The sequence below is a fragment of the Oncorhynchus mykiss genome, chromosome 25, assembly GCF_057628025.1.
Source record: "Oncorhynchus mykiss isolate SJ-2025 chromosome 25, ASM5762802v1, whole genome shotgun sequence".
In the NCBI taxonomy this organism is placed as follows: Eukaryota; Metazoa; Chordata; class Actinopteri; order Salmoniformes; family Salmonidae; genus Oncorhynchus; species Oncorhynchus mykiss.
Window position 1 is genome coordinate 57,592,589 of NC_143046.1, and position 27,098 is coordinate 57,619,686.

Here is a 27,098-nt window from a genome sequence, read left to right on the forward strand (position 1 = left end):
CTGAGGCCAGGGAGTGTTGTCATGGTAACTCACTGGTGTTGATCTCTTCCTCGTCATAGATGTCCACCTCCATCAGTCTGATCAGCATACGAGACAGGATGCCCAGAAACTGGAGGTACGCCCCTGTCTTCCCCACCTGAACAGGTTCCAGTAGTCAGAATAGTGTGTGTGTGTGTGTGTGAGTCTGTCACTAGTGTGTGTGTGAACGTGTGTGTGTGTGAGAGTCTGTCACCAGTGTGTGTGTGAATGTGTGTGTGTGTGTGTGTGTGTGAGTCTGTCACCAGTGTGTGTGTGAATGTGTGTGTACCTGTGGGGGCCCGCTGAGCAGCAGTCTGCGGGGATGGAAGTTGTCCGTGCGTCCCTCTGCGGGGCGGTTGCTGCTGTCCATGTGGCAAGGCCTTGGGATGGTCCACTGGCGGTAATACAGAGACTGTTCTGTACACGTCATCATCTTACTCAGCAGAGGTCTGACACAGAGGAACGCAAAGGAAACATTCATATACAGCATCAATTTACTCAGCAGAGGTCTGACACAGAGGAACGTAAAGGAAACATTCATATACAGTAACATCTTACTCAGCAGAGGTCTGACACAGAGGAACGTAAAGGAAACATTCATATACAGTATCATCTTACTCACCAGAGGTCTGACACAGAGGAACGTAAAGGAAACATTTATATACAGCATCATCTTAATTAGCAGAGGTCTGACACAGAGGAACGTAAAGGAAACATTTATATACAGTATCATCTTACTCAGCAGAGGTCTGACACAGAGGAACGTAAAGGAAACATTCATATACAGTATCATCTTACTCAGCAGAGGTCTGACACAGAGGAACGTAAAGGAAACATTCATATACAGCATCATCTTACTCAGCAGAGGTCTGACACAGAGGAACGTAAAGGAAACATTCATATACAGTATCATCTTACTCAGCAGAGGTCTGACACAGAGGAACGTAAAGGAAACATTTATATACAGCATCATCTTAATTAGCAGAGGTCTGACACAGAGGAACGTAAAGGAAACATTCATATACAGCATCATCTTACTCAGCAGAGGTCTGACACAGAGGAACGTAAAGGAAACATTCATATACAGCATCATCTTACTCAGCAGAGGTCTGACACAGAGGAACGTAAAGGAAACATTTATATACAGCATCATCTTACTCAGCAGAGGTCTGACACAGAGGAACGTAAAGGAAACATTCATATACAGCATCATCTTACTCAGCAGAGGTCTGACACAGAGGAACGTAAAGGAAACATTCATATACAGCATCATCTTACTCAGCAGAGGTCTGACACAGAGGAACGTAAAGGAAACATTCATATACAGCATCAATTTACTCAGCAGAGGTCTGACACAGAGGAACGTAAAGGAAACATTCATATACAGTATCATCTTACTCACCAGTGTGTGTGGAGCCGGCCCAGACTACGGACAGGTGAGATGTGTGTGTGTTTGTCCCTAGCTGAAGGAGCTGGCCCAGACTACGGACAGGTGAGATGTGTGTGTGTTTGTCCCTACCTGAAGGAGCTGGCCCAGACTACGGACAGGTGAGATGTGTGTGTGTTTGTCCCTACCTGAAGGAGCTGGCCCAGACTACGGACAGGTGAGATGTGTGTGTGTTTGTCCCTAGCTGAAGGAGCTGGCCCAGTCTAAAGACAGGTGAGATGTGTGTGTGTTTGTCCCTACCTGAAGGAGCTGGCCCAGACTACGGACAGGTGAGATGTGTGTGTGTTTGTCCCTACCTGAAGGAGCTGGCCCAGACTACGAACAGGTGAGATGTGTGTGTGTTTGTCCCTAGCTGAAGGAGCTGGCCCAGTCTACAGACAGGTGAGATGTGTGTGTGTTTGTCCCTAGCTGAAGGAGCTGGCCCAGTCTACAGACAGGTGAGATGTGTGTGTGTTTGTCCCTACCTGAAGGAGCTGGGCCAGTCTACAGACAGGTGAGATGTGTGTGTGTTTGTCCCTAGCTGAAGGAGCTGGCCCAGTCTACAGACAGGTGATATGTGTGTGTGTTTGTCCCTACCTGAAGGAGCTGGCCCAGACTACGGACAGGTGAGATGTGTGTGTGTTTGTCCCTAGCTGAAGGAGCTGGGCCAGTCTACAGACAGGTGAGATGTGTGTGTGTTTGTCCCTAGCTGAAGGAGCTGGCCCAGTCTACAGACAGGTGAGATGTGTGTGTGTTTGTCCCTAGCTGAAGGAGCTGGCCCAGTCTATAGGCAGGTGAGATGTGTGTGTGTTTGTCCCTACCTGAAGGAGCTGGCCCAGTCTACAGACAGGTGAGATGTGTGTGTGTTTGTCCCTACCTGAAGGAGCTGGCCCAGTCTACAGACAGGTGAGATGTGTGTGTGTTTGTCCCTACCTGAAGGAGTTGGCCCAGTCTACAGACAGGTGAGATGTGTGTGTGTGTGTTTGAACCCTACCTGAAGGAGCTGGCCCAGTCTACAGACAGGTGAGATGTGTGTGTGTTTGTCCCTACCTGAAGGAGCTGGCCCAGACTACATACAGGTGAGGTGTGTGTGTTTGTCCCTGCCTGAAGGAGCTGGCCCAGACTACAGACAGGTGAGGTGTGTGTGTGTGTGTGTGTGTGTGTGTTTGTCCCTACCTGAAGGAGCTGGCTAAGACTACAGACAGGTGAGATGTGTGTGTGTGTGTGTGTGTGTGTTTGTCCCTACCTGAAGGAGCTGGCCCAGACTACAGACAGGTGAGATGTGGGTGTGTGTGTGTGTGTGTTTGTCCCTACCTGAAGGAGATGGCCCAGTCTACAGACAGGTGAGATGTGTGTGTGTTTGTACCTACCTGAAGGAGCTGGCCCAGTCTACAGACAGGTGAGATGTGTGTGTGTTTGTCCCTACCTGAAGGAGCCGGCCCAGACTACAGACAGGTGAGGTGTGTGTGTGTGTGTGTGTGTTCGTCCCTACCTGAAGGAGCTGGCCCAGACTACAGACAGGTGAGGTGTGTGTGTGTTTGTCCCTACCTGAAGGAGCCGGCCCAAACTACAGACAGGTGAGGTGTGTGTGTTTGTCCCTACCTGAAGGAGCCGGCCCAAACTACAGACAGGTGAGGTGTGTGTATTTGTCCCTACCTGAAGGAGCCGGCTCAGACTACAGACAGGTGAGGTGTGTGTATTTGTCCCTACCTGAAGGAGCCGGCTCAGACTACAGACAGGTGAGGTGTGTGTGTGTTTGTCCCTACCTGAAGGAGCCTGCCCAGACTACAAACAGGTGAGGTGTGTGTATTTGTCCCTACCTGAAGGAGCCGGCCCAGACTACAGACAGGTGAGAGTGTGTGTGTGTGTGTTTGTCTATACCTGAAGGAGCTGGCCCAGACTACAGACAGATGAGGTGTGTGTGTGTGTTTGTCCCTACCTGAAGGAGCCGGCCCAGACTACATACAGGTGAGGTGTGTATGTTTGTCCCTACCTGAAGGAGCCGGCCCAGACTACAGACAGGTGAGAGTGTGTGTGTGTGTTTGTCTATACCTGAAGGAGCTGGCCCAGACTACAGACAGATGAGGTGTGTGTGTGTGTTTGTCCATACCTGAAGGAGCTGGCCCAGACTATAGACAGGTGAGATGTGTGTGTGTGTGTGTGTATGTTTGTCCCTACCTGAAGGAGCTGGCCCAGACTACAGACAGGTGAGATGTGTGTGTGTGTGTGTTTGTCCCTACCTGAAGGAGCTGATCCAGACTACAAACAGGTGAGGTGTGTGTATTTGTCCCTACCTGAAGGAGCTGGCCCAGTCTACAGACAGGTGAGATGTGTGTGTGTGTGTGTCCCTACCTGAAGGAGCTGGCCCAGACTACAGACAGGTGAGGTGTGTGTGTGTGTGTGTGTGTGTTTGTACCTACCTGAAGGAGCCGGCCCAGACTACAGACAGATGAGGTGTGTGTGTGTGTGTTTGTCCCTACCTGAAGGAGCCGGCCCAGACTCAAGACAGGTGAGGTGTGTGTGTTTGTCCCTACCTGAAGGAGCCGGCCCAGACTACATACAGGTGAGGTGTTTGTCCCTGCATGAAGGAGCTGGCCCAGACTACAGACAGGTGAGGTGTGTGTGTGTGTGTGTGTGTTTGTCCCTACCTGAAGGAGCTGGCCCAGACTACAGACAGGTTAGATGTGTGTGTGTGTGTGTGTATGTGTGTGTGTGTTTGTCGCTACCTGAAGGAGCTGGCCCAGACTACAGACAGGTGAGATGTGTGTGTGTGTGTCCCTACCTGAAGGAGCTGGCCCAGACTACAGACAGGTGAGGTGTGTGTGTGTGTGTGTGTGTGTTTGTCCCTACCTGAAGGAGCTGGCCCAGACTACTAACAGGTGAGATGTGTGTGTGTGTGTGTGTGTTTGTCCCTACCTGAAGGAGATGCCCCAGACTACAGACAGGTGAGGTGTGGGTGTGTGTGTGTGTGTGTGTTTGTCCCTACTTGAAGGAGCTGGCCCAGACTACAGACAGGTGAGATGTGTGTGTGTATGTGTGTGTGTGTTTGTCCCTACCTGAAGGAGCTGGCCCAGACTACAGACAGGTGAGATGTGTGTGTGTGTGTGTGTTTGTCCCTACCTGAAGGAGCTGACCCAGACAACAGACAGGTGAGATGAGTGTGTGTTTGTCCCTACCTGAAGGAGCTGGCCCAGACTACAGACAGGTGAGAGTGTGTGTGTGTGTGTTTGTCTATACCTGAAGGAGCTGGCCCAGACTACAGACAGGTGAGAGTGTGTGTGTGTGTTTGTCCCTAACTGAAGGAGCTGGCCCAGACTACAGACAGGTGAGATGTGTGTGTGTGTGTGTATGTGTGTGTGTGTTTGTCCCTACCTGAAGGAGCTGGCCCAGACTACAGACAGGTGAGAAGTGTGTGTGTGTGTGTTTGTCCCTACCTGAAGGAGCTGACCCAGACAACAGACAGGTGAGATGAGTGTGTGTTTGTCCCTACCTGAAGGAGCTGGCCCAGACTACAGACAGGTGAGAGTGTGTGTGTGTGTTTGTCTATACCTGAAGGAGCTGGCCCAGACTACAGACAGGTGAGAGTGTGTGTGTGTGTTTGTCCCTACCTGAAGGAGCCGGCCCAGACTACAGACAGATGAGGTGTGTGTGTGTGTGTGTGTGTGTGTGTGTGTCCCTACCTGAATGAGCTGGCCCAGACTACAGACAGGTGAGGTGTGTGTGTGTGTGTGTGTGTGTTTGTCCCTACCTGAAGGAGCCGGCCCAGACTACAGACAGATGAGGTGTGTGTGTGTGTGTGTTTGTCCCTACCTGAATGAGCCGGCCCAGACTACAGGCAGGTGAGATGTGTGTATGTCTGTCCCTACCTGAAGGAGCTGGCCCAGTCTACAGACAGGTGAGATGTGTGTGTGTTTGTCCCTACCTGAAGGAGCCGGCCCAGTCTACAGACAGGTGAGATGTGTGTGTGTTTGTCCCTACCCGAAGGAGCTGGCCCAGACTACAGACAGGTGAGATGTGTGTGTGTTTGTCCCTACCTGAAGGAGCTGGCCCAGTCTACAGACAGGTGAGATGTGTGTGTGTTTGTCCCTACCTGAAGGAGCTGGCCCAGTCTACAGACAGGTGAGATGTGTGTGTGTTTGTCCCTACCTTAAGGAGCTGGCCCAGTCTAGAGACAGGTGAGATGTGTGTGTGTTTGTCCCTACCTGAAGGAGCTGGCCCAGTCTACAGACAGGTGAGATGTGTGTGTGTGTGTGTCCCTACCTGAATGAGCTGTCCCAGACTACAGACAGGTGAGGTGTGTGTGTGTGTGTGTGTGTGTTTGTCCCTACCTGAAGGAGCCGGCCCAGACTACAGACAGATGAGGTGTGTGTGTGTGTTTCTACCTGAAGGAGCCAGCCCAGACTACATACAGGTGAGGTGTGTGTGTTTGTCCCTACCTGAAGGAGCCGGCCCAGACTACATACAGGCGAGGTGTGTGTGTGAGTGTGTTTGTCCCTACCTGAAGGAGCTGGCCCAGACTATAGACAGGTGAGATGTGTGTGTGTGTGTGTGTGTGTGTATGTTTGTCCCTACCTGAAGGAGCTGGCCCAGACTACAGACAGGTGAGATGTGTGTGTGTGTGTGTTTGTCCCTACCTGAAGGAGCTGATCCAGACTACAAACAGGTGAGGTGTGTGTATTTGTCCCTACCTGAAGGAGCTGGCCCAGACTACAGACAGGTGAGGTGTGTGTGTGTGTGTTTGTACCTACCTGAAGGAGCCGGCCCAGACTACAGACAGATGAGGTGTGTGTGTGTGTGTTTGTCCCTACCTGAAGGAGCCGGCCCAGACTCAAGACAGGTGAGGTGTGTGTGTTTGTCCCTACCTGAAGGAGCCGGCCCAGACTACATACAGGTGAGGTGTTTGTCCCTGCATGAAGGAGCTGGCCCAGACTACAGACAGGTGAGGTGTGTGTGTGTGTGTGTGTGTTTGTCCCTACCTGAAGGAGCTGGCCCAGACTACAGACAGGTGAGATGTGTGTGTGTGTGTGTGTGTTTGTCCCTACCTGAAGGAGCTGACCCAGACAACAGACAGGTGAGATGTGTGTGTGTTTATCCCTACCTGAAGGAGCTGGCCCAGATTACAGACAGGTGAGATGTGTGTGTGTTTGTCCCTACCTGAAGGAGCTGGCCCAGACTACAGACAGGTGAGATGTGTGTGTGTTTGTCCCTACCTGAAGAAGCTGGCCCAGACTACAGACAGGTGAGATGTGTGTGTGTTTGTCCCTACCTGAAGGAGCTGGCCCAGACTACAGACAGGTGAGGTGTGTGTGTGTTTGTCCCTACCTGAAGGAGCCGGCCCAGACTACAGACAGGTGAGATGTGTGTGTGTTTGTCCCTACCTGAAGGAGCTGGCCCAGACTACAGACAGGTGAGATGTGTGTGTGTTTGTCCCTACCTGAAGAAGCTGGCCCAGTCCACAGACAGGTGAGATGTGTGTGTGTTTGTCCCTACCTGAAGGAGCTGGCCCAGACTACAGACAGGTGAGGTGTGTGTGTGTTTGTACCTACCTGAAGGAGCCGGCCCAGACTACAGACAGGTGAGGTGTGTCTGTGTGTGTCTGTCCCTAACTGAAGGAGCCGGCCCAGTCTACAGACAGGTGAGGTGTGTCTGTGTGTGTCTGTTCCTAACTGAAGCAGCTGGCCCAGACAACAGACAGGTGAGATGTGTGTGTGTGTGTGTTTGTCCCTACCTGAAGGACCTGGCCCAGTCTACAGACAGGTGTGATGTGTGTGTGTTTATCCCTACCTGAAGGAGCTGGCCCAGTCTACAGACAGGTGAGATGTGTGTGTGTTTGTCCCTACCTGAAGGAGCTGGCCCAGTCTACAGACAGGTGAGATGTGTGTGTGTTTGTCCCTACCTGAAGGAGCTGGCCCAGTCTACAGACAGGTGAGATGTGTTTGTGTTTGTCCCTACCTGAAGGAGCTGGCCCAGTCTACAGACAGGTGAGATGTGTGTGTGTTTATCCCTACCTGAAGGAGCTGGCCCAGTCTACAGACAGGTGAGATGTGTGTGTGTGTGTGTGTGTGTGTGTCCCTACCTGAAGGAGCTGGCCCAGACTACAGACAGGTGAGGTGTGTGTGTGTGTGTGTGTGTGTGTGTTTGTCCCTACCTGAAGGAGCCGGCCCAGACTACAGACAGATGAGGTGTGTGTGTGTGTTTGTCCCTACCTGAAGGAGACGGCCCAGACTCAAGACAGGTGAGGTGTGTGTGTTTGTCCCTGCCTGAAGGAGCTGGCCCAGACTACAGACAGGTGAGGTGTGTGCGTGTGTGTGTTTGTCCCTACCTGAAGGAGCTGGCCCAGACTACAGACAGGTGAGGTGTGTGTGTGTGTGTGTGTGTGTGTGTTTGTCCCTACCTGAAGGAGCCGGGCCAGACTCCAGACAGGTGAGGTGTGTGTTTTTGTCCCTACCTGAAGGAGCCGGCCCAGACTACATACAGGTGAGGTGTGTGTGTTTGTCCCTGCCTGAAGGAGCTGGCCCAGTCTACAGGCAGGTGAGATGTGTGTATGTTTGTCCCTACCTGAAGTAGCTGGCCCAGTCTACAGACAGGTGAGGTGTGTGTGTGTGTGTGTGTGTTTGTCCCTACCTGAAGGAGCTGGCCCAGACTACAGACAGGTGAGATGTGTGTGTGTTTGTCCCTACCTGAAGGAGCTGGCCCAGACTACATAAAGGTAAGGTGTGTGTGTGTGTGTGTGTTTGTCCCTACCTGAAGGAGCTGGCCCAGTCTACAGACAGTTGAGATGTGCATATGTTTGTCCCTACCTGAAGGAGCTGACCCAGACTACAGACAGGTGAGATGTGTGTGGGTTTGTCCCTACCTGAAGGAGCTGGCCCAGTCTACAGGCAGGTGAGATGTGTGTGTCCCTACCTGAAGGAGCTGGCCCAGTCTACAGACAGGTGAGATGTGTTTGTGTGTTTGTCCCTACCTGAAGGAGCCGGTCCAGACTACATAAAGGTAAGGTGTGTGTGTGTTTGTCCCTACCTGAAGGAGCTGGCCCAGACTACAGACAGGTGAGATGTGTGTGTTTGTCCCTACCTGAAGGAGCTTGCCCAGTCTACAGACAGGTGAGATGTGTGTGTGTTTGTCCCTACCTGAAGGAGCTGGCCCAGTCTACAGACAGGTGAGATGTGTGTGTGTTTGTCCCTACCTGAAGGAGCTGGCCCAGTCTACAGGCAGGTGAGATGTGTGTATGTCTGTCCCTACCTGAAGGAGCTGGCCCAGTCTACAGACAGGTGAGATGTGTGTGTGTTTGTCCCTACCTGAAGGAGCTGGCCCAGTCTACAGACAGGTGAGATGTGTATATGTTTGTCCCTACCTGAAGGAGCTGACCCAGACTACAGACAGGTGAGATGTGTGTGTGTTTGTCCCTACCTGAAGGAGCTGGCCCAGTCTACAGACAGGTGAGATGTGTGTGTGTTTGTCCCTACCTGAAGGAGCTGGCCCAGACTACAGACAGGTGAGATGTGTGTGTGTTTGTCCCTACCTGAAGGAGCTGGCCCAGTCTACAGACAGGTGAGATGTGTTTGTGTGTTTGTCCCTACCTGAAGGAGCCGGTCCAGACTACATAAAGGTAAGGTGTGTGTGTGTTTGTCCCTACCTGAAGGAGCTGGCCCAGTCTACAGACAGGTGAGATGTGTGTGTGTGTGTGTGTGTGTGTTTGTCCCTACCTGAAGGAGCTGGCCCAGACTACAGACAGGTGAGATGTGTGTGTTTGTCCCTACCTGAAGGAGCTGGCCCAGTCTACAGACAGGTGAGATGTGTGTGTGTTTGTCCCTACCTGAAGGAGCTGGCCCAGACTACAGACAGGTGAGATGTGTGTGTGTTTGTCCCTACCTGAAGGAGCTGGCCCAGTCTACAGACAGGTGAGATGTGTGTGTGTTTGTCCCTACCTGAAGGAGCTGGCCCAGTCTACAGGCAGGTGAGATGTGTGTATGTCTGTCCCTACCTGAAGGAGCTGGCCCAGTCTACAGACAGGTGAGATGTGTGTGTGTTTGTCCCTACCTGAAGGAGCTGGCCCAGTCTACAGACAGGTGAGATGTGTGTGTGTTTGTCCCTACCTGAAGGAGCTGGCCCAGCCTACAGACAGGTGAGATGTGTATATGTTTGTCCCTACCTGAAGGAGCTGACCCAGACTACAGACAGGTGAGATGTGTGTGTGTTTGTCCCTACCTGAAGGAGCTGGCCCAGTCTACAGACAGGTGAGATGTGTGTGTGTTTGTCCCTACCTGAAGGAGCTGGCCCAGACTACAGACAGGTGAGATATGTGTGTGTTTGTCCCTACCTGAAGGAGCTGGCCCAGTCTACAGACAGGTGAGATGTGTTTGTGTGTTTGTCCCTACCTGAAGGAGCCGGTCCAGACTACATAAAGGTAAGGTGTGTGTGTGTTTGTCCCTACCTGAAGGAGCTGGCCCAGTCTACAGACAGGTGAGATGTGTGTGTGTGTGTGTGTGTGTGTGTGTGTTTGTCCCTACCTGAAGGAGCTGGCCCAGACTACAGACAGGTGAGATGTGTGTGTTTGTCCCTACCTGAAGGAGCTGGCCAAGTCTACAGACAGGTGAGATGTGTGTGTGTTTGTCCCTACCTGAAGGAGCTGGCCCAGTCTACAGACAGGTGAGATGTGTGTGTGTTTGTCCCTACCTGAAGGAGCTGGCCCAGTCTACAGGCAGGTGAGATGTGTGTATGTCTGTCCCTACCTGAAGGAGCTGGCCCAGTCTACAGACAGGTGAGATGTGTGTGTGTTTGTCCCTACCTGAAGGAGCTGGCCCAGTCTACAGACAGGTGAGATGTGTGTGTGTTTGTCCCTACCTGAAGGAGCTGGCCCAGTCTACAGACAGGTGAGGTGTGTATATGTTTGTCCCTACCTGAAGGAGCTGACCCAGTCTACAGACAGGTGCGGCAGGAAGGAGGTGCATCGAGGCAGTCCGCCCTCGTCGCACGCTGTGATGATGTCATAGAGCGCCCGGGGCAGCAGCACGGAGGGGGGGCGACTCACCCCCTGCGCCCAGGAGCAGCTCTGAAGGCGGGAGGGGGGAAGGGTGGAGGAGGAGTCAGAGGAGGTTGACTTGGAGGGCCAACGCTGGGTGTCGGAGGGGTTAGGTGGGTTCGGGTTTGGACAAGTGGAGGAGTGATGAGGGTCAGGGGGGGTGGTGTGGAGATGGAGAGTGGCCGCAGCACTGCTGTCGGAGAAGGGTCGGAGGGGCTGGGGGGCTGAGTGAGGGTGGGGGGGAGGGAAATGACCCAAACCAGGGAGCTCCGACTTCAGAGCTAGAGGGAAGACAGGAGAGGAAGAAGAGAGTAAGGGATGTATGCAGAGATGAGTTTACTGTTATAAACCGTCAAATGTGTTTTTAAGGTTACAAATACCCATATTGAAAGTATAGTGTCTTATTGAATAGCTAGAATTGTGTTGTATTTCATTGAATTTGGCCAGTGGATGGCGCTCCATCGCTCACCGTTCTCTCTCTCCTCCTCCTCGTTGTCGGTACTGCGGAGTTTGTCCCGGTCGCTCTCTGATAGGTCGCTACCGGGGACGTGGCTGAGGGGCTGTGACCCCTGGGACTCCACCCTCATCAGGTAGGCAGCCAATCCCAGCTCCTCCTCCAATGACGTGCGCTGCAGGTAGGAGGAGCTTATCACACGCAGGTCACAGTACTTCAGTGATCTGGTTGGAGGAGAGAGAAAATCAATCAACCAATCAACCAACCAATCAGGATAAATATACAGGTACTATGTGGGTGTACCTGGGTAGTGATTCTCCCAGGGGGTCTGCCCCAGAGAGGATGAGGATACAGGGGAGGGCCTCTAGCTCCAGGTAGGTACGGGGAACCCAGTCTGTCTCCTGGATCTTCAGCCATGCCTGGACACACACACACACACACAATTTAACCAAGTGCTAGAACAATACAGATCTAATAATATAGGAAATTCTGCCCATTCACATTGACTAACATTCCCACCAACCAGTCCCATCCGCTTCCTGTTGCAGAGGCAGGACTTCTGTCACACCCACTCACTCTTTATATGGACTCACCTGAAGGCAATCAGTGGCTACCTAATGGACTGGAAGCATGACTAGGGAAATGTGTAGTGTTAGAATGTTTGATATGTAATGTATTGTAATGTATAGCTCTTCAACCTTGGTGTTACCATCCCACTTTATTATATACTTATACTTTATTATATTATTCAGGGTAGCCCATACCAACACCAGCAATCCACCCGAATATAGTCTTTTCAGCCTACCAGTTTTTACATGGTCCTTCAAGCCCGATCAGGCTATCGTGGTGGAAATGGAGAACAGCTCACCAGCCGACTGAGCGTTCCGCATCCGGGAGAAAATTAGGGCAATAAAGCGGAAAATCGAGTGTATGGACAACAAGAGATCTCTAGCCTACTAACAACCATATAACCTGCATCTACCCAGTCCCCACTTATGTCAGTCCCTCTCCAAGTCCCTTATCAAAAAGTTCCCCGTCCCAAATTCTACCTCACTTATTCCCAGGATCCGGTATTGTACCTTCTGCAATCCCAGATCCTAAGTCATTCCCATTTTGTCAGGTCTGCACCAGTCCGAGTCCAAGCGACTAGCCTGGCCCCCAAGAACACTCTGGCTTTCATTGTGCCCACGAGGCCATTCCAGTTTCCATTAAACCGCATCAGTGTTCTGCTCCGCCCCCCACCAGAGCAACTTCCTGTGGTATTCCATGGGCGACCAGTTACCCAAGCTATTCCACCACCTGCTGATGGGTGGCTCCGGGACCATCTTCCTTCCCCTACAGCCCAGCCACCCAACCACTTACAGTAGCACACTTAATGGACATCAGTTCCTGTAATTAAAATATGCAGCATATTTAAGGTGGCAGTAGAAAATTCTGCCCACTCATATTGACTTACTTTCCCACCAACCAATCCCATCCACTTCCTGTTCCAGAGGCAGATCTTCTGCCACACCCACTTAACCTTTAAATGGTTGTCACTAGTTATCACAGCCAGAAAGTTAGAATTGGCTATATACTGTAAAGATCCATGAAAACAAATGTTTGATTTTTGATTTTAATTTCAGGTTATGGTTAGGCATATGGTTAGCAGTGTGGTCAAATGGAAATTAAAAAAAAAAATCAACTTCATATTCATCATCTCAAGCACCAACCCAACATCATAGCTGTGTAGCATTGCTTCCTATTCAACCTGACAGAGCTTAAGAGGTTCTGCAGAGAAGAATGGGAGAAACTCCTCAAATACAGGTGTGCCAAGCTTGTAGTGTCATACACAAGAAGACTCGATACTGTAATCGTGCCAAAGGTGCTTCAACAAAGTCCTTAGTAAAGGGTCTTAATATTTATGTAAATGTCATATTAAATGTATTTATTTTGTATACATTTGCAATTATTTTTTTTAAAACTGTTTTTGCTTTGGCATTTTGGGGTATTGTGTGTAGATTGATGAGGGGAAAAAAACAACTATTTAATCCAATTTAGAATAAGGCTGTAACGTAACAAAATGTGGAAAAAGTCATGTGGTCTGAATACTTCCTGGAAGGCACTGTATGCAAAAATGGCACATTTCTGTTATGTAGAAAAAAAGACAGTGTAGTGTTTCCAACGACATCATCAACCAATTAGTAGGCCATGCCAACTCACAATTGGTCGAAATCACACGATGCACACCGATGATGTCATTGGAAACACTTATTTTCCATTTATTTTCCTATATTTTTTTTACCACAAAACATAGAAACATGCCATTATCACATATGTTGATGTTGGGGTGGTGCTGGAGATGATGAATATGAAGTTGAACAATTGCCAAGTTTCCCTTTAAGATTAGGGTTCAAATCAGATTTCAAGAAGATCAAATATTAGAAATAGGTGGGGTTTAGACATAATTATGACTTTGTGGCAGTGGTACCTAGTGACGATCCCTTTAAAACGGACTCACCTGAAGGCAATCAGTGGCTACCTAATGGACCAGAAGAATGACTAGGGAAATGTGTATTAAATGTTTGATATGTAATGTATACCTTGGTGTGTTTACCTGGATGTTTTATTGAACAGAAAAAACATCTTGCCATCCCACCTACAGTACCAGTCAAACGTTCATTCAAGGGTTTTTCTTTATTTTTACATGTTTCTACTTTTTAGAATAATAGTGAAGATATCAAAACTATGAAATAACACATGTGGGATCATGTAGTAACCAAAAAAAAAGTGTTAAATATCTGTTATATTTGAGATTCTTCAAAGTAGCCACCCGTTGCCTTGATGACAGCTTTGCCCACTCTTGGCATTCTCTCAAGTAGAAATAAATGAAAAACCTGGAATGAGTAGGTGTGTCCAAACTTTGGACTGGTACTGTATATTCCCTTAACCATTTGACCGGGTTAGCCCTTTTAATCTATACTCCTCCCCCTGTGTTCTGAACAGCACACCATCATGGTAGCCCATACCAACACCAGCAATCCAACATCATTTTCATCCTACCAGTTTTTACAAATAATGTTATAATATTTGTCACCTTCCCCATATTGAGATTGTTTTACAATCCTGTCAACTAACTGTCATATGGGTAGATATCTGTCATGTTGCTAACCAGGATCTGTATGTATCAAGTGTCTCAGATTAGAAACCTGATCAGGGATCAGGTCCCTGTCCATGTAATCTTATTCACTGTGATCTAAAAGCCAACGGCAAAACTGATCTTAAATCAGAACTCTTCATCCAGTTGTCCAGTGGTTTATCCCCTACCTTGATGCGCTCAGTGAAGCTCTGTCCTACGCTGAGGGCTTGGCTGGGGTTTCCCAGGATGATCTCAAAGCGCTCCCCCAGCCCCAGTCTCTGTCTGACCCACGCCAGCCGCTGGTGAGCCCACCCTGCCAGAGCCAATGAGGGGATCCGTAGCAGCACCATGTGACCATGGTGGGTGGGGCATCGCTGGGCAGAGCTGAGCAGACTCTGGACTATCTCCAGCGTCTCGACGGAGGTGTGTTTATGTATGCTCCGCCCCCCTGAGCCAGGCCGACCTGACACGGCCATCAGAGCCACACAGTAGTGCTGGACCAGAACCTGGGTCCGGATCACTGCACTGTGTAGCTTGGGGAACCTGGGACAGGGGATTGATACATTTTGTTATTTGCTACATTCTTGTGTATTTCGATAAGTGTACAGTAAGCATGATGAGTGTGTGTGTACAGTATGCACAGTATGCATGATGAGTGTGTGTGTTACCTCTCCTCCAGGACAGAGGCCATGCTTTCGAAGGAGCTGTCGTAGCGGAGGAGAGGCAGACCGCTGCCTGAACGAGTCGAGTCCAGCAGCTCCGACACACCAAAGTATCGCGTCTTCTCATGGTACAGATCCATGTCCTGACACATACACACACACACAGCTTGAGACAACAGTGTGTGTCTGTTTGTGACTATGTGTGTGTTTGTGTCAGTGTGGGTCTGTGTGTGTGCGTGTGTGAATATCTTACGTTATTGAAAGCAGAGGGCCAGTGTATCTCGTTGTAAGGGCTGATACGTGTGTGTTGTGTCTGCAGGGCAAAGGGGAACGAGGTGACGTGGAGAGTCAGGATGTTGGTGGCATCTCTGATCTGAAGGGAGTTGAGCAGGCTGTCCACCAACCCACCGCCGGAGTCACCACCACTGGCACCATACGGCCCACTGGGAGACAGGGAGTATTTATACTGTACGTTATGGTCACGTTACAAACACGCAGACACACGCGAGCAAAAAAAAAGCACACAAAGCGCACACACACCTGCTGATGTCCCAGTGTGCGTGGTCGTGGACCACGATGTAGAGTGTGTTAGAGTTCCTGTGTGCTTCCTGTATGAGGTCATCAATGCGAGCCCTCGCCTCCTGGTCCATCTTGACCACGTAGTGCTCAGCTTCTCTCTGAGACAGACACTCCTGCTCCAACCCCAGCTGCTGGAGAACACCTACACGCACAGACAGGGATTAAGCACACACAAAAGCTCGGACGCACACGTGCACATACACACACACGACACCAGTTTGTTCCAGTTGAAGGTTTGAGTAACGCGAGTGAACACATTTCTCAACGATTCTACAATACACCAGCAAGGGGCTCTATACAACACCGACATCGGCTAGGAGGAGGACGAGACCTGTAGACAGCTTCCTGGAAGACACCTCAGAGGGATTGAGGCGAAGGAGGAGAAAGGGGAGGGGCAGAGGAGGAAGAGGAGAGTCTGTTGAACTGTGAGATGAAAGTGGAGGAGAACGAGGAGTCTGTTGAACTGTGAGTTGAAAGTGGAGGAGAACGAGGAAGAGAGGTAGAAGAGGAATGTGTTGATATCTGGAACAGAAGTGAAAGAAAAGAGAAGGAGGAATAGGAGGAAGAGAGGAGGGATCTTACCCGAGTTCCAGAGATGCAGTACGGTCTGTTGGAAGGTGACCTCAGATGGAGGGACACAGATGAGGAAGTGGACCCTGTCGAAGGAGCCCAGGTCCAGGTTCTGAGTGCTGGAGTCGGCGATGGCGCACACATGGGACAGCAGCTTCCTGGCTACCGCCAACTGGATGGGCCGCACCTCCCGCCACTCCACGCGGTACTCTACACACACACACACGGAAACACACTTATTAGACACAATGTATACACACACATGGGACAGCAGCTTCCTGGCTACCGCCAACTGGATGGGCCGCACCTCCCGCCACTCCACGCGGTACTCTACACACACACACACACGGAAACACACTTATTAGACACAATGTATACACACACATGGGACAGCAGCTTCCTGGCTACCGCCAACTGGATGGGCCGCACCTCCCGCCAATCCACGCGGTACTCTTCACACACACACGGAAACACACTTATTAGACACAATGTATACACACACATGGGACAGCAGCTTCCTGGCTAACTCCAACTGGATGGGCCGCACCTCCCGCCACTCCACGCGGTACTCTACACACACACACATACGGAAACACACTTATTAGACACAATGTATACACACACATGGGACAGCAGCTTCCTGGCTAACGCCAACTGGATGGGCCGCACCTCCCGCCACTCCACGCGGTACTCTACACACACACACACACGGAAACACATACACGTGAGACGCAAATGTACATACACACACACGGAAACACATACACGTGAGACGCAAATGTACATACACACACATGGAAACACATTTTAGACACCACACAAATGTATAAACACAATGCACACACACACACACACACACAGATTTTGGACAGACTACACATATGTACAAAGTCATTAACTCAACACACGTACGCACAACACGTATTACAAACACATCTCGCCACTTCACCTGAAATTCTACAGCATGTAGCTCGTCAAACTACACACATTTCATGATGTTCTCTCCACACAGATTGCATATATCTCACCTGAGCAGGAGTCCTTGTGGCTCTCATCTCTGTCTTTGGGGCTGTCTGTGGCTGGCTCTTTGGGGCTGCATGTAGCTCTGTTCGTCTGTCTGTCTCTAGGGCTGCTGTCTCCTGTGGACTCCTGACTGCTGGACAGGGGGGGCGGATGGCTCCTGCTCTCCCTAGCAGCACCTCCCAGCAACACATCTACATCCCCATCTGACACACACGTACAATATGGTGAGATAAATACAGTTGAAGTGGGAAGTTTGCATACACCTTAGCCAAATACATTTAAACTCAGTTTCACAATTCCTGACATTTAATCCTAGCAAAAAGTCACTGACTTAGGTCAGTTAGGATCACCACTTTATTTTAAGAATATGAAATGTCAGAATAATCGTAGAGAGAATGATTTATTTCAGTTTTTATTTCATTCCATTGGGTCAGTGGGTTTATCACATTCCCAGTGGGTCAGAAGTTTAAATACACTCAATTAGTATTTGGTAGCATTGCCTTTAAATAGTTTAACTTGGGTCAAACATTTTGGGTAGCCTTCCACAAGCTTCCCACAATAAGTTCGGTGAATTTTGGCCCATTCCTCCTGACAGAGCTGCTGTAACTGAGTCAGGTTTGTAGGCCTCCTTGCTCGCACACACTTTTTCAGTTCTGCCCACAAATTTTGATAGGATTGAGGTCAGAGCTTTGTGATGGCCACTCCAATACCTTGACTCTGTTGTCCTTAAGCCATTTTGCCACAACTTTGGAAGTATGCTTGGGGTCATTGTTCATTTGGAAGACCAATTTGTGACCAAGCTTTAACTGATGTCTTGAGATGTTGCTTCAATATATCCACATAATTGTCCTGCCTCATGGTGCCATCTATTTTGTGAAGTGCACCAGTCCCTCCTGCAGCAAAGCACTCCCAAACATGATGCTGCCACCCCCGTGCTTCACGGCTGGGATGGTGTTCTTCGGCTTGCAAGCCTCCCCTTTTTCCTCCAAACATAATGATGGTCATTATGGCCAAACAGTTCTATTTTTGTTTCATCAGACCAGAGGACATTTCTCCAAAAAGTACAATCTTTGTCCCCATGTGCAGTTGCAAACTGTAGTCTGGCTTTTTTTATGGCGGTTTTGGAGCAGTGGCTTCTTCCTTGCTGAGCAGCCTTTCAGGTTATGTTGATATAGGACTCGTTTTACTGTGGATATAGATACTTTTGTATCTGTTTCCTCCAGCATCTTCACAAGGTCATTTGCTGTTGTTCTGGGATTGATTTGCACTTTTCGCACCAAAGTACGTTCATCTCTAGGAGACAGAACGTGTCTCCTTCCTGAGCAGTATGACGGCTGCATGGTTCCATGGTGTTTATACTTGCATACTATTGTTTGTGCAGATGAACTTTCAGGCGTTTGGAAATTTCTCCCAAGGATGAACCAGACTTGTGGAGGTCTACAATTACTTTTTCTGAGGTCTTGGCTGATTTCTTTTGATTTTCCCATGATGTTAAGCAAAGAGGCACTGAGTATGAAGGTAGGCCTTGAAATACATCCACAGGTACACCTCCAATTGACTTTAAAAAAGCCTATCAGAAGCTTCTAAAGCCATGACATCATTGTATGGAATTTTCCAAGCTGTTTAAAGGCACAGTCGACTTAGTGTATGTAAACTTCTGACCCACTGGAATTGGAATAATTTGTCTGTAAACAATTGTTGGAAAAAATGACTTGTGTCATGCACAAAGTAGATGTCCTAACCGACTAAAACTATAGTTTGTTAACAATACATTTGTGGAGTGGTAAAAAACAAGTTGTAATGATTCCAACCTCAGTGTATGTAAACTTCCAACTTCAACTGTACATACAGTAAACAGTGTACATTAAATTTAATATGGGTAAACCCCCCCCCCCCACACACACACACACACACACACACACACACACACACACACACACACACACACACACACACACACACACACACACACACACACACACACACACACACACACACACACACACACACATTCTCAGCATCCAGGTGGGTTGGGCACAGATGTCATTTGATCACAGTTTTGTTGATGAGAAGCAGGAAATGCACATTTCAGACTTGATCTTCCCTTATGGAAAATGTATTAACCCCTACAAAAAAAATATCCATTCATTCTAATCCACATAATAATTCAAATGTCCTGTTGCTGCAGGGCTATTTCCCTGCTGTAGTAAACTGTCTCAAATGAAGATCTGCAGTCGTCTTACCAGGTCCCAGAGAGTTGCAGAAGGCAGTCAGTTCCTGGGTCATGCCAGAGGACAGCTGTTGACTGATCTCTCTCAGACTATCACTGGGACTGAACATCCCCTCAACCAGGATACGACACTGGTGTTTACCTACAACACACACACACATGGTATACACCAGTTATTACATGCAAGCATGCATGCACCAAAAAGCCTGCAACCCCACTTAAGTCGATGTGTAAACACACGCACAGCAAATTTAAGAGACAGGTAGGCACCCACACACAATAAGATTACACCCTCCTCCCCACCCCTCTACACACACACACACACACACACACACACACACACACAATAAGATTACACCCCCCCCCTCCCCACACACACACACAATAAGATTACACCCCCCTCCCCACCCCTCTACACACACACACACACACACACACACACACACACACACACACACACACACACACACACACACACACACACACACACACACACACACACACACACCTGTCACCACCACACAGGACTCAGTCTCCTGTCCCTTGGCTGTACAGATGATGACCACATAGTTGGTATGAGCCAGCCGTCCCTCCATCAGCCTAGTGAAGGTGCCAGCCAGCCCCAGAGCCATCGAGACCTTCTCCTCCTGCACCACCACACCCTCCCCACATGACGAGGCTGCCAGCTGGGCCAGCCAGGGCAGCTGGGAGGGGGTGAGGACCTGGGCCTGTGGCAGCCCAGGCAGAGTAGAGGGAGCCTGGGGGAGGGAGAGGCCAGGCTGGGGCTGCTGGTGCTGGTGCTGGCGAATCTCACGGAGGTGGGACTCTCTCCAGGAGCGCATGAAGATCTGCTCCAGGTCCTGGATCAGTGGGACCTGGTCTGGGCCTGGAAGGAAACGTCAATAACCAGTTATTACCAACTAGGTTTTTAACGATTGCCTCAATGTGTACATTCTGCACAATTCATCCGTTTTAACTGAGGCAGCAGGTAATGTAGTGGTTGAGGGGTTTGGGCCAGTAACCGAAAGGTCGCTGGTTCGAATCCCCGAGCCAAGGGAAATATCTGCCGATGGGCCCTCGAGCAAGGCACTCAATGCGTATTGCTCCTGTAAATCACTCTCGATAAGAGCGTCTGCTAAACGACTACAATGTCAAATGTAACTGTGAGCATGACTGAAATGTAAAAACCAACCATCTCGCTCTCACCTAGTTGCACCAGGTAGTACACAGTGAGTAGTATCTGCATCTCTACAGACAGGGGCTGTATGGGAGAGGGTCCGTAGTGTTGGTAGACCCTGGGCAGGGCCTGGCTGTTCTGATAGCAGCTCTGGAGCAAGGAGCTGACCTGCACATCACACACCTTACCACTCAGCTGGGGTAGGCTGCCGTGACCTGGGGACCAGAGACATACACACACACACCAGATGCTACTGCACAGGATCAGGTTGTGGGAAAATGGACAGTGAGCTAATGGATACTCCCAGGGGATGGAGGGACGAGGGGGAGGGGTGGCATGTTGAGAGGTGGAGAAGTGAGAGAGAGCAGAGAACATTATGACCTTTCCATTGCTTAGCTAAGAAGCGCAGCTAAGCAATGGACACTGGGCTCAGACTCCAGGCCTCAGTGTCTGCTAAGGTTTGTGGCGCTCTTGCATTTAAAGCCACTGAGGAATAGGATCCCCTCACTCACACACAGAGGCACCCACAAATACACACACGTGTGCACACACACACACACACACACACACTTCTGACCTCTGAAGATGACGGGCTGGAGTCTGCAGGTGTGCAGCAGTTGATCAGGCACTGTGACAGACGGCCCGGGTGGAGAGTGGGGGTTGGAGGACCCCTGGGACATACTCTCTGGGGGGGCATGGTCTGTGGGTAAAGAGAAAAAACACACACACACACACAGCAGGTAGCAGACATAAAACAGTAGTAATTAACTATACCCACAAAGAAAATAGCAGCCTTGCATGCTATTTCGCTTCAGACATCTGAAAATACATGCTCTCTCTCTCTCTCTCTCTCTCTCTCATTCGTTCTCTAACTCTCTCTCTCTCTCTCTCTCTCTCTCATTCGTTCTCTAACTCTCTCTCTCTCTCTCTCGTTCTCTCTCTCTCGTTCTCTCTCTCTCTCTCTCTCTCGTTCTCTCGCTCTCTCTCTCTCGTTCTCTCTCTCTCTCTCTCTCTCTCGTTCTCTCGCTCTCTCTCTCTCTCTCGTTCTCTCTCTCGTTCTCTCTCTCGTTCTCGTTCTCCCTCTCTCTCTCTCTCTCTCTCTCGTTCTCTCTCTCTCTCGTTCTCGTTCTCTCTCTCTCTCTCGTTCTCTCTCTCTCTCTCTCTCGTTCTCTCTCTCTCTCTCTCTCTCTCTCTCTGAGCTCCTACCTGGTTTGGTACCATTGGTGAGCGATGAGGAAGAGGAAGAGGAAGCTGGGGGGGTCTTCACAGCAGAAGACTCTGGAGACCAGCCTTTGTGTCTCTTTTTAGGTGGTCCCGCATTGAGTGTTCCTGACAGGACAAGCAACACACTGTTATGTATTGTATGTCTCAGGGGGGGACGCTTCTGGTGTGCAGGCAACTTAAAAATACAGAATATACAGAATCATTTCTTCTTGAGGGACAATATTCATTCATAAGGCACCCTAAATACAGTGCATTCTAGTTCATTTGCTTGCTTGTTCATTAATTCATTGATTCATGCCAGCCAGCCAGCCAGCCAGCAAGTCAGCCAGTCAACCAGCTAACTAACCAGCCAGCCAGTTACCCAACCAGCCTGCCAGCTAACCAACCAGCCATTCAGCCAGCAAGTCAGCCAGTCAACCAGCTAACTGACCAGCCAGCCAGTTACCCAACCAGCTTGCCAGCCAGCCAGTCAACCAGTTAACCAACTAGCCAGCCAGTTAACCAACCAGCCAGCTAACTAACCAACCAGCCAGCTAACTAACCAGCCAGCCAGTTACCCAACCAGCTTGCCAGCCAGCCAGTCAACCAGTTAACCAACCAGCCAGCCAGCCAGTTAACCAACCAGCCAGTTAACTAACCAACCAGCCAGCTAACTAACCAGCCAGCCAGTTAACCAACCAGCCAGCAGCAGGCAGTATAACCGTAGCTCACTATTGATGATAAAGATAGCACAGTCTTTGTCACATTAATCAGCTCCTTCCTCTTTCCCCTCTACACATGCTGTCCTCCCTCTCCTCTCTGCCTGCTCTCTTCTTATGGAGCAACAGAGACAAAGACCAAAGGCCCCACGTGTTGAAACGCCCCTATCAAAACCCAGACTGGCAGGAAGGAGGCCTTCCACTTTACAACTAAACCCACTGGGAATGAGACAGACAGAAAGAGAGGGAGAGAGGGAAAGAGAAAGGGAGAGACTTTTTACTGTGCTACTTTTATTGAGATAACAGTCTGAGGGAGATAGAGGGAGAGAAAGGAGAGAGGGAGAGTGTTGCTGAATGAAAGGGGGTCGTAAAAATCGGGGCCCACACACACAATACAGCCGGCTCCTACTGGGCATTTAGAGTGTTAAAACACAGGAGCTCTCTCTTTCAGGGGGAGGTGTGAAGATGAGGAGGGGGGGGGGGGGGGGGGGGGGGGGCTACAATGACATCACATTTAAGAGGCATGGCCTTAAATGACTTCACATTTAAAGCCATGCCTCCTACCCCATAGAGATGCTATAATGCATGTCATTCTATGTCATACCCCTTTATAATAAACAAACAAACACACACAAACAGGCGCACACACACGAATAGAAATACATGCAAGCACACACACACACAAGTTACCTATAACTGTGGGTCTCCCTGGTCCATTGGACAATACGGCCGTGTGGGGCAAAGGATTCTGGGATAGGGGTGTGTGGCTCCCATTGGTCAGGGGAGGGCGAAGGTCGGCCAGGTGAGGCTGACCGATGGGACCTACAGGGGAGCCGGCTGGAGAGATGGAAAACAACAACGGCAACCAAGGTCATCTAGTGTGGGGTCATGTCTGTGAGTGTACTGTCTGTGAGTATACTGTCTGTGAGTGTACTGTCTGTGAGTGTACTGTCTGTGGGTGTACTGTCTGTGAGTGTACTGTGTGTGAGTGTTCTGTGTGTGAGTGTACTGTGTGTGAGTGTACTGTGTGTGAGGGTACTGTGTGTGAGTACTGTCTGTGAGTGTACTGTCTGTGAGTGTACTATCTGAGTGTACTGTGTGTGAGTGTACTGTCTGTGAGTGTACTGTCTGTGAGTGTTCTGTGTGTGAGTGTACTGTGTGTGAGTGTACTGGGTGTGAGCGTACTGGGTGTGAGTGTACTGGGTGTGAGTGTACTGGGTGTGAGCGTACTGGGTGTGAGTGTACTGGGTGTGAGCGTACTGGGTGTGAGCGTACTGGGTGTGAGCGTACTGGGTGTGAGCGTACTGGGTGTGAGCGTACTGGGTGTGAGTGTACTGGGTGTGAGCGTGCTGTACCAGTATAGCTTCCGGGTGGGTGTCCAGGGTGAGCGGTGACTGCTGGATTGAGGAGGTGCTCGTCTGAGATCACATGACCGTCAGAGGCGTTGGGCGCCGTCTGTCTCCCTCTAGTCTCTGAAAAGACAACGCACGGTCAGATTAGCATTTGGCTTCACACACAATCACAGCCAGACAGGCAAACAGAAACCCACACAGTCAAAACCATCGAAACACAGTCAATGCTCCTGTACTTACACAGCGTCTGTGTGTGTGTGTGTGTACTAACTTGAGAGAACGGATGGACATTTTCCGTAAAAGCATTAGTCACACTCAAGTGATTATGTTAGTGTCAGCTCAATTTACATTTGAATGTAAACTCTACTCTAGTTACTGTAGGTCTGAAACTCATCCTTCTTCCTAATCTGTGTGGATTAGACTTGATTTACTGTCTCTCTGCCTCATATACTGTATACCACGGGTATTGTCAGTTACACAGTAACAGTCTAGCCACAGGCTTCGACCCTTCTTCACCTTGACCCCAGTTCTGACCGCTCACCCCAGGCCTCTGTCCTCCACACCTGGACAGACAGGTCGAGTCACAGACCCCTCCTCTCTTACAAACTCCAACTTTGACCCCAGACGAGCCCCCTGTCCACAGAACGACAGCAGAGATACACAGAAGGAAGGAGAGACTGACCCACTGGCCTGACGCCCTCTCTCCCCCCTCTACCTCGCTCTCTTTCTCAATTCAATATACTTACACTTACACTGTCATGGAAAGATCACACATGAAAATATCCCCCAATCCCCTCTACTCCCCCTGCTTGTGTTACCGAGGCCCTTCCAGCAGATAGCAGCCCCTCTGACCAGCTGTCCCTGGTTGTTCCTGTACAGATGGTACTTTAAGTGCTTCTGTTTCTTGGGCTGGGTGCTCAGCTTCAGGTTGATGTGGTTGGAAAACTCAGTGAAGTAGCGAAAGCCCTTCTCTCCACAGCCTATACAGTTCCCAGAGAACCCTGAGGACGACCACACAAACACTAGGTCAGTGTGTGTGTGTGTGTGTGTGTGTGTGTGTGTGTGTGTGTGTGTGTGTGTGTGTGTGTGTGTGGTTGGGAGACTTAGTGAAACAATAATAAGCCCTTTCTCCCATAGTAAGAGAAAGAGTGTGTGAGCAATGCTGTTTCCATGGTTACAGGTCAGCTGGGTTCTGAGATGGTGTGTGTGTGTGTGTGTGTGTGTGTGTGTGTGTGTGTGTGTGTGTGTGTGTGTTTGTGGTTGGGAGACTCAGTGAAACAATAATAAGCCCTTTCTCCCATAGTCAGAGAAAGAGTGTGTGAGCGATGACATTTCCATGGTTACAGGTCAGCTGGGTTCTGAGATGGTGTGTGTGTTGTGCTTGTGTGTGTGTGTCTAGCAGAGCCCAGGTTGAGGGACTAATAACGTGTGTATGTGTCTGCAATCAGGATACCCTGACTGTTCTCTATAGCCTCTCTCGGTCAGTCTCTCTCTTGGTCAGTCTCTCTCTCTCTGTCAGTCTCTCTTTCTCGGTCAGTCTCTCTCTCGGTCAGTCTTTCTCTCTGTCAGTCATCTCTCTCTCTGTCAGTCAGTCTCTCTCTCTGTCAGTCAGTCTCTCTCTCTGTCAGTCAGTCTCTCTCTCTGTCAGTCAGTCTCTCTATCGGTCAGTCAGTCTCTCTCTCGGTCAGTCTCTCTCTCTCGGTCAGTCTCTCTCTCGGTCATTCTCTCTCTCTCTCTCTGTCATTCTCTCTCTCTCTCGGTCATTCTCTCTCTCTCGGTCAGTCTCTCTCTCTCGGTCAGTCTCTCTCTCTCGGTCAGTCTCTCTCTCTCAGTCAGTCTCTCTCTCGGTCAGTCTCTCTCTCGGTCAGTCTCTCTCTCGGTCATTCTCTCTCGGTCATTCTCTCTCTCTCTCTGTCACTCTCTCTCGGTCATTCGCTCAGTCATTCTCTCTCTCTCTGTCATTCTCTCTCTGTCATGTCTGTGTGTGTCTGTATCTCACCCAGCAGTGCGTTGCGTCCTCGTTCGTCGGGCAGGAACCTGCGGTCGACAGCACACACCAGCAGTGTGTCTGGTGCACTGGGGGACTTGGCCCCTACCAGCAGGAAACTTGGGGCCACGTTTAGAGGCTCTGACACCAGGGAGGACAGACGCAAGTCCCTACCGGCCTGGCAGAACCCTGAGGGACACACACACACACACACACACACACAGTTACCCTAACCAAACAGACAGAGATCTCTTGCCACCAGGCAGAAGCCTAAGCCAGGAGACAATGTATACAGTGAGGGTGTTCATACCGTCCGTGGTGCAGCATCCTTCTGGCGGGGGCTTCATCTGGTATGGAATGAGGGGGCTGTTGGACTCCGAGCCATCTTCCTCCTCCTCATTCTCCACCCGGCCTGCTGACATACATTCTCATTACAGAGTGTCACAACACACACATGCACGCCCGCCCACACACACGCACGCCCGCCCACACACACACACACACACACACACACACGCACACGCACACGCACAAACACACCACTGTGCAGGGGTAGCTGCTCTGCCTCCAGGTAGAGCTGTGAGAAGACAGGCCGTGGCACCACAGTGTTGGAACGGAGAGAAGCCTCGATGGAGTTATGAAGGACCTCCTCAAAACGCGTGGTCCTCAACTGGCCGGCATACGAGTTCCCCATCGCACACCTAGACACACAGGAATGCAAACACACACGCACACGTTCAACAAGATCGTGTGCATTACCTCACAGTTTACCATAACCCGCCTACACACACATGCTCACACACACATGCTCACACACACACGCTCACACACACACACACGCTCACACACACACACACGCTCACACACACACACACACACACACCCACACACAACATAGGAGCACCCATCCAGTCATATCTCTCTCTCTTTCTCTCCCTCTCGCTTTCTCTCAATAATATATATGGCTCTGTTGTCACTTCATCTGTCACACAACCTGGACCAACCTTGTGGCACTACAGGCACTGTCAGAGCAAGGAACACAAGCATTTCGCATATGGCCGTGTGGGAACGCTACCCTTAATTAACCCTATAAAAAAAGGTGTGCCTCAATTGAACCTTTCATTTCATTTGTATTATTTCTCGCTGGTATGAAAGACAAGGTCTGAAAGCTTCAAGAAGCGAACTGCAAAACAACGCGTGAGAATGTGCAGATTGAGCGTCGGGGCTCTTAACAAAACTCCCCCTGTACAGAAGACCCTTTCGTTCAATGACTCTTGTGTGTGATGTCCTGGAACTGAGAGCCATGGTCAAGGGCTAGGTGAACAGGTGACACCAGTAACTGAAACCCATGTCAGTCAACATCCTTTTTCAGGTCAGTAGAGTAAGTTGAGCAACACACAAAAAAGCAGAGCCACAGGCAAAATGTCCCTCAGAACCCAGAAAGGATTGGATTTGAAAATAAATGCAATTTCCTTCATATGATTTTCTTCATTAGGCATGTTGACAATGTTGTGATTAAAAATGGACTTGCGGCACAGTTTGTTTGGCTTCATTGAGG

The 27,098-nt window shown here is 49.9% G+C and overlaps 1 protein-coding gene across 2 annotated transcripts in view; it reads right to left on the minus strand.

Annotated features, from left to right (window-relative positions):
* Positions 1-27,098, minus strand: part of LOC110504191 (growth regulating estrogen receptor binding 1) — a 57,961-nt gene that overhangs the window by 10,008 nt on the left and 20,855 nt on the right. For both annotated transcript variants that reach the window (XM_036962793.2, XM_090220629.1), the window contains exons 2-23: positions 26,081-26,241; positions 25,851-25,955; positions 25,553-25,729; positions 24,372-24,554; positions 23,557-23,673; positions 22,892-23,038; positions 21,486-21,608; positions 20,857-20,979; positions 20,309-20,494; positions 19,611-19,988; positions 19,116-19,244; positions 16,878-17,075; positions 15,862-16,059; positions 15,241-15,421; positions 14,954-15,143; positions 14,707-14,843; positions 14,227-14,581; positions 11,224-11,339; positions 10,936-11,144; positions 10,345-10,747; positions 308-467; positions 34-136 (exon numbers count right to left, since the gene is read on the minus strand). In XM_036962793.2, coding sequence (XP_036818688.2) covers positions 34-136; positions 308-467; positions 10,345-10,747; positions 10,936-11,144; positions 11,224-11,339; positions 14,227-14,581; positions 14,707-14,843; positions 14,954-15,143; positions 15,241-15,421; positions 15,862-16,059; positions 16,878-17,075; positions 19,116-19,244; positions 19,611-19,988; positions 20,309-20,494; positions 20,857-20,979; positions 21,486-21,608; positions 22,892-23,038; positions 23,557-23,673; positions 24,372-24,554; positions 25,553-25,729; positions 25,851-25,955; positions 26,081-26,241 — 4,079 coding nt within the window. The remainder of the gene's footprint in view (positions 1-33; positions 137-307; positions 468-10,344; positions 10,748-10,935; positions 11,145-11,223; positions 11,340-14,226; positions 14,582-14,706; positions 14,844-14,953; positions 15,144-15,240; positions 15,422-15,861; positions 16,060-16,877; positions 17,076-19,115; positions 19,245-19,610; positions 19,989-20,308; positions 20,495-20,856; positions 20,980-21,485; positions 21,609-22,891; positions 23,039-23,556; positions 23,674-24,371; positions 24,555-25,552; positions 25,730-25,850; positions 25,956-26,080; positions 26,242-27,098) is intronic.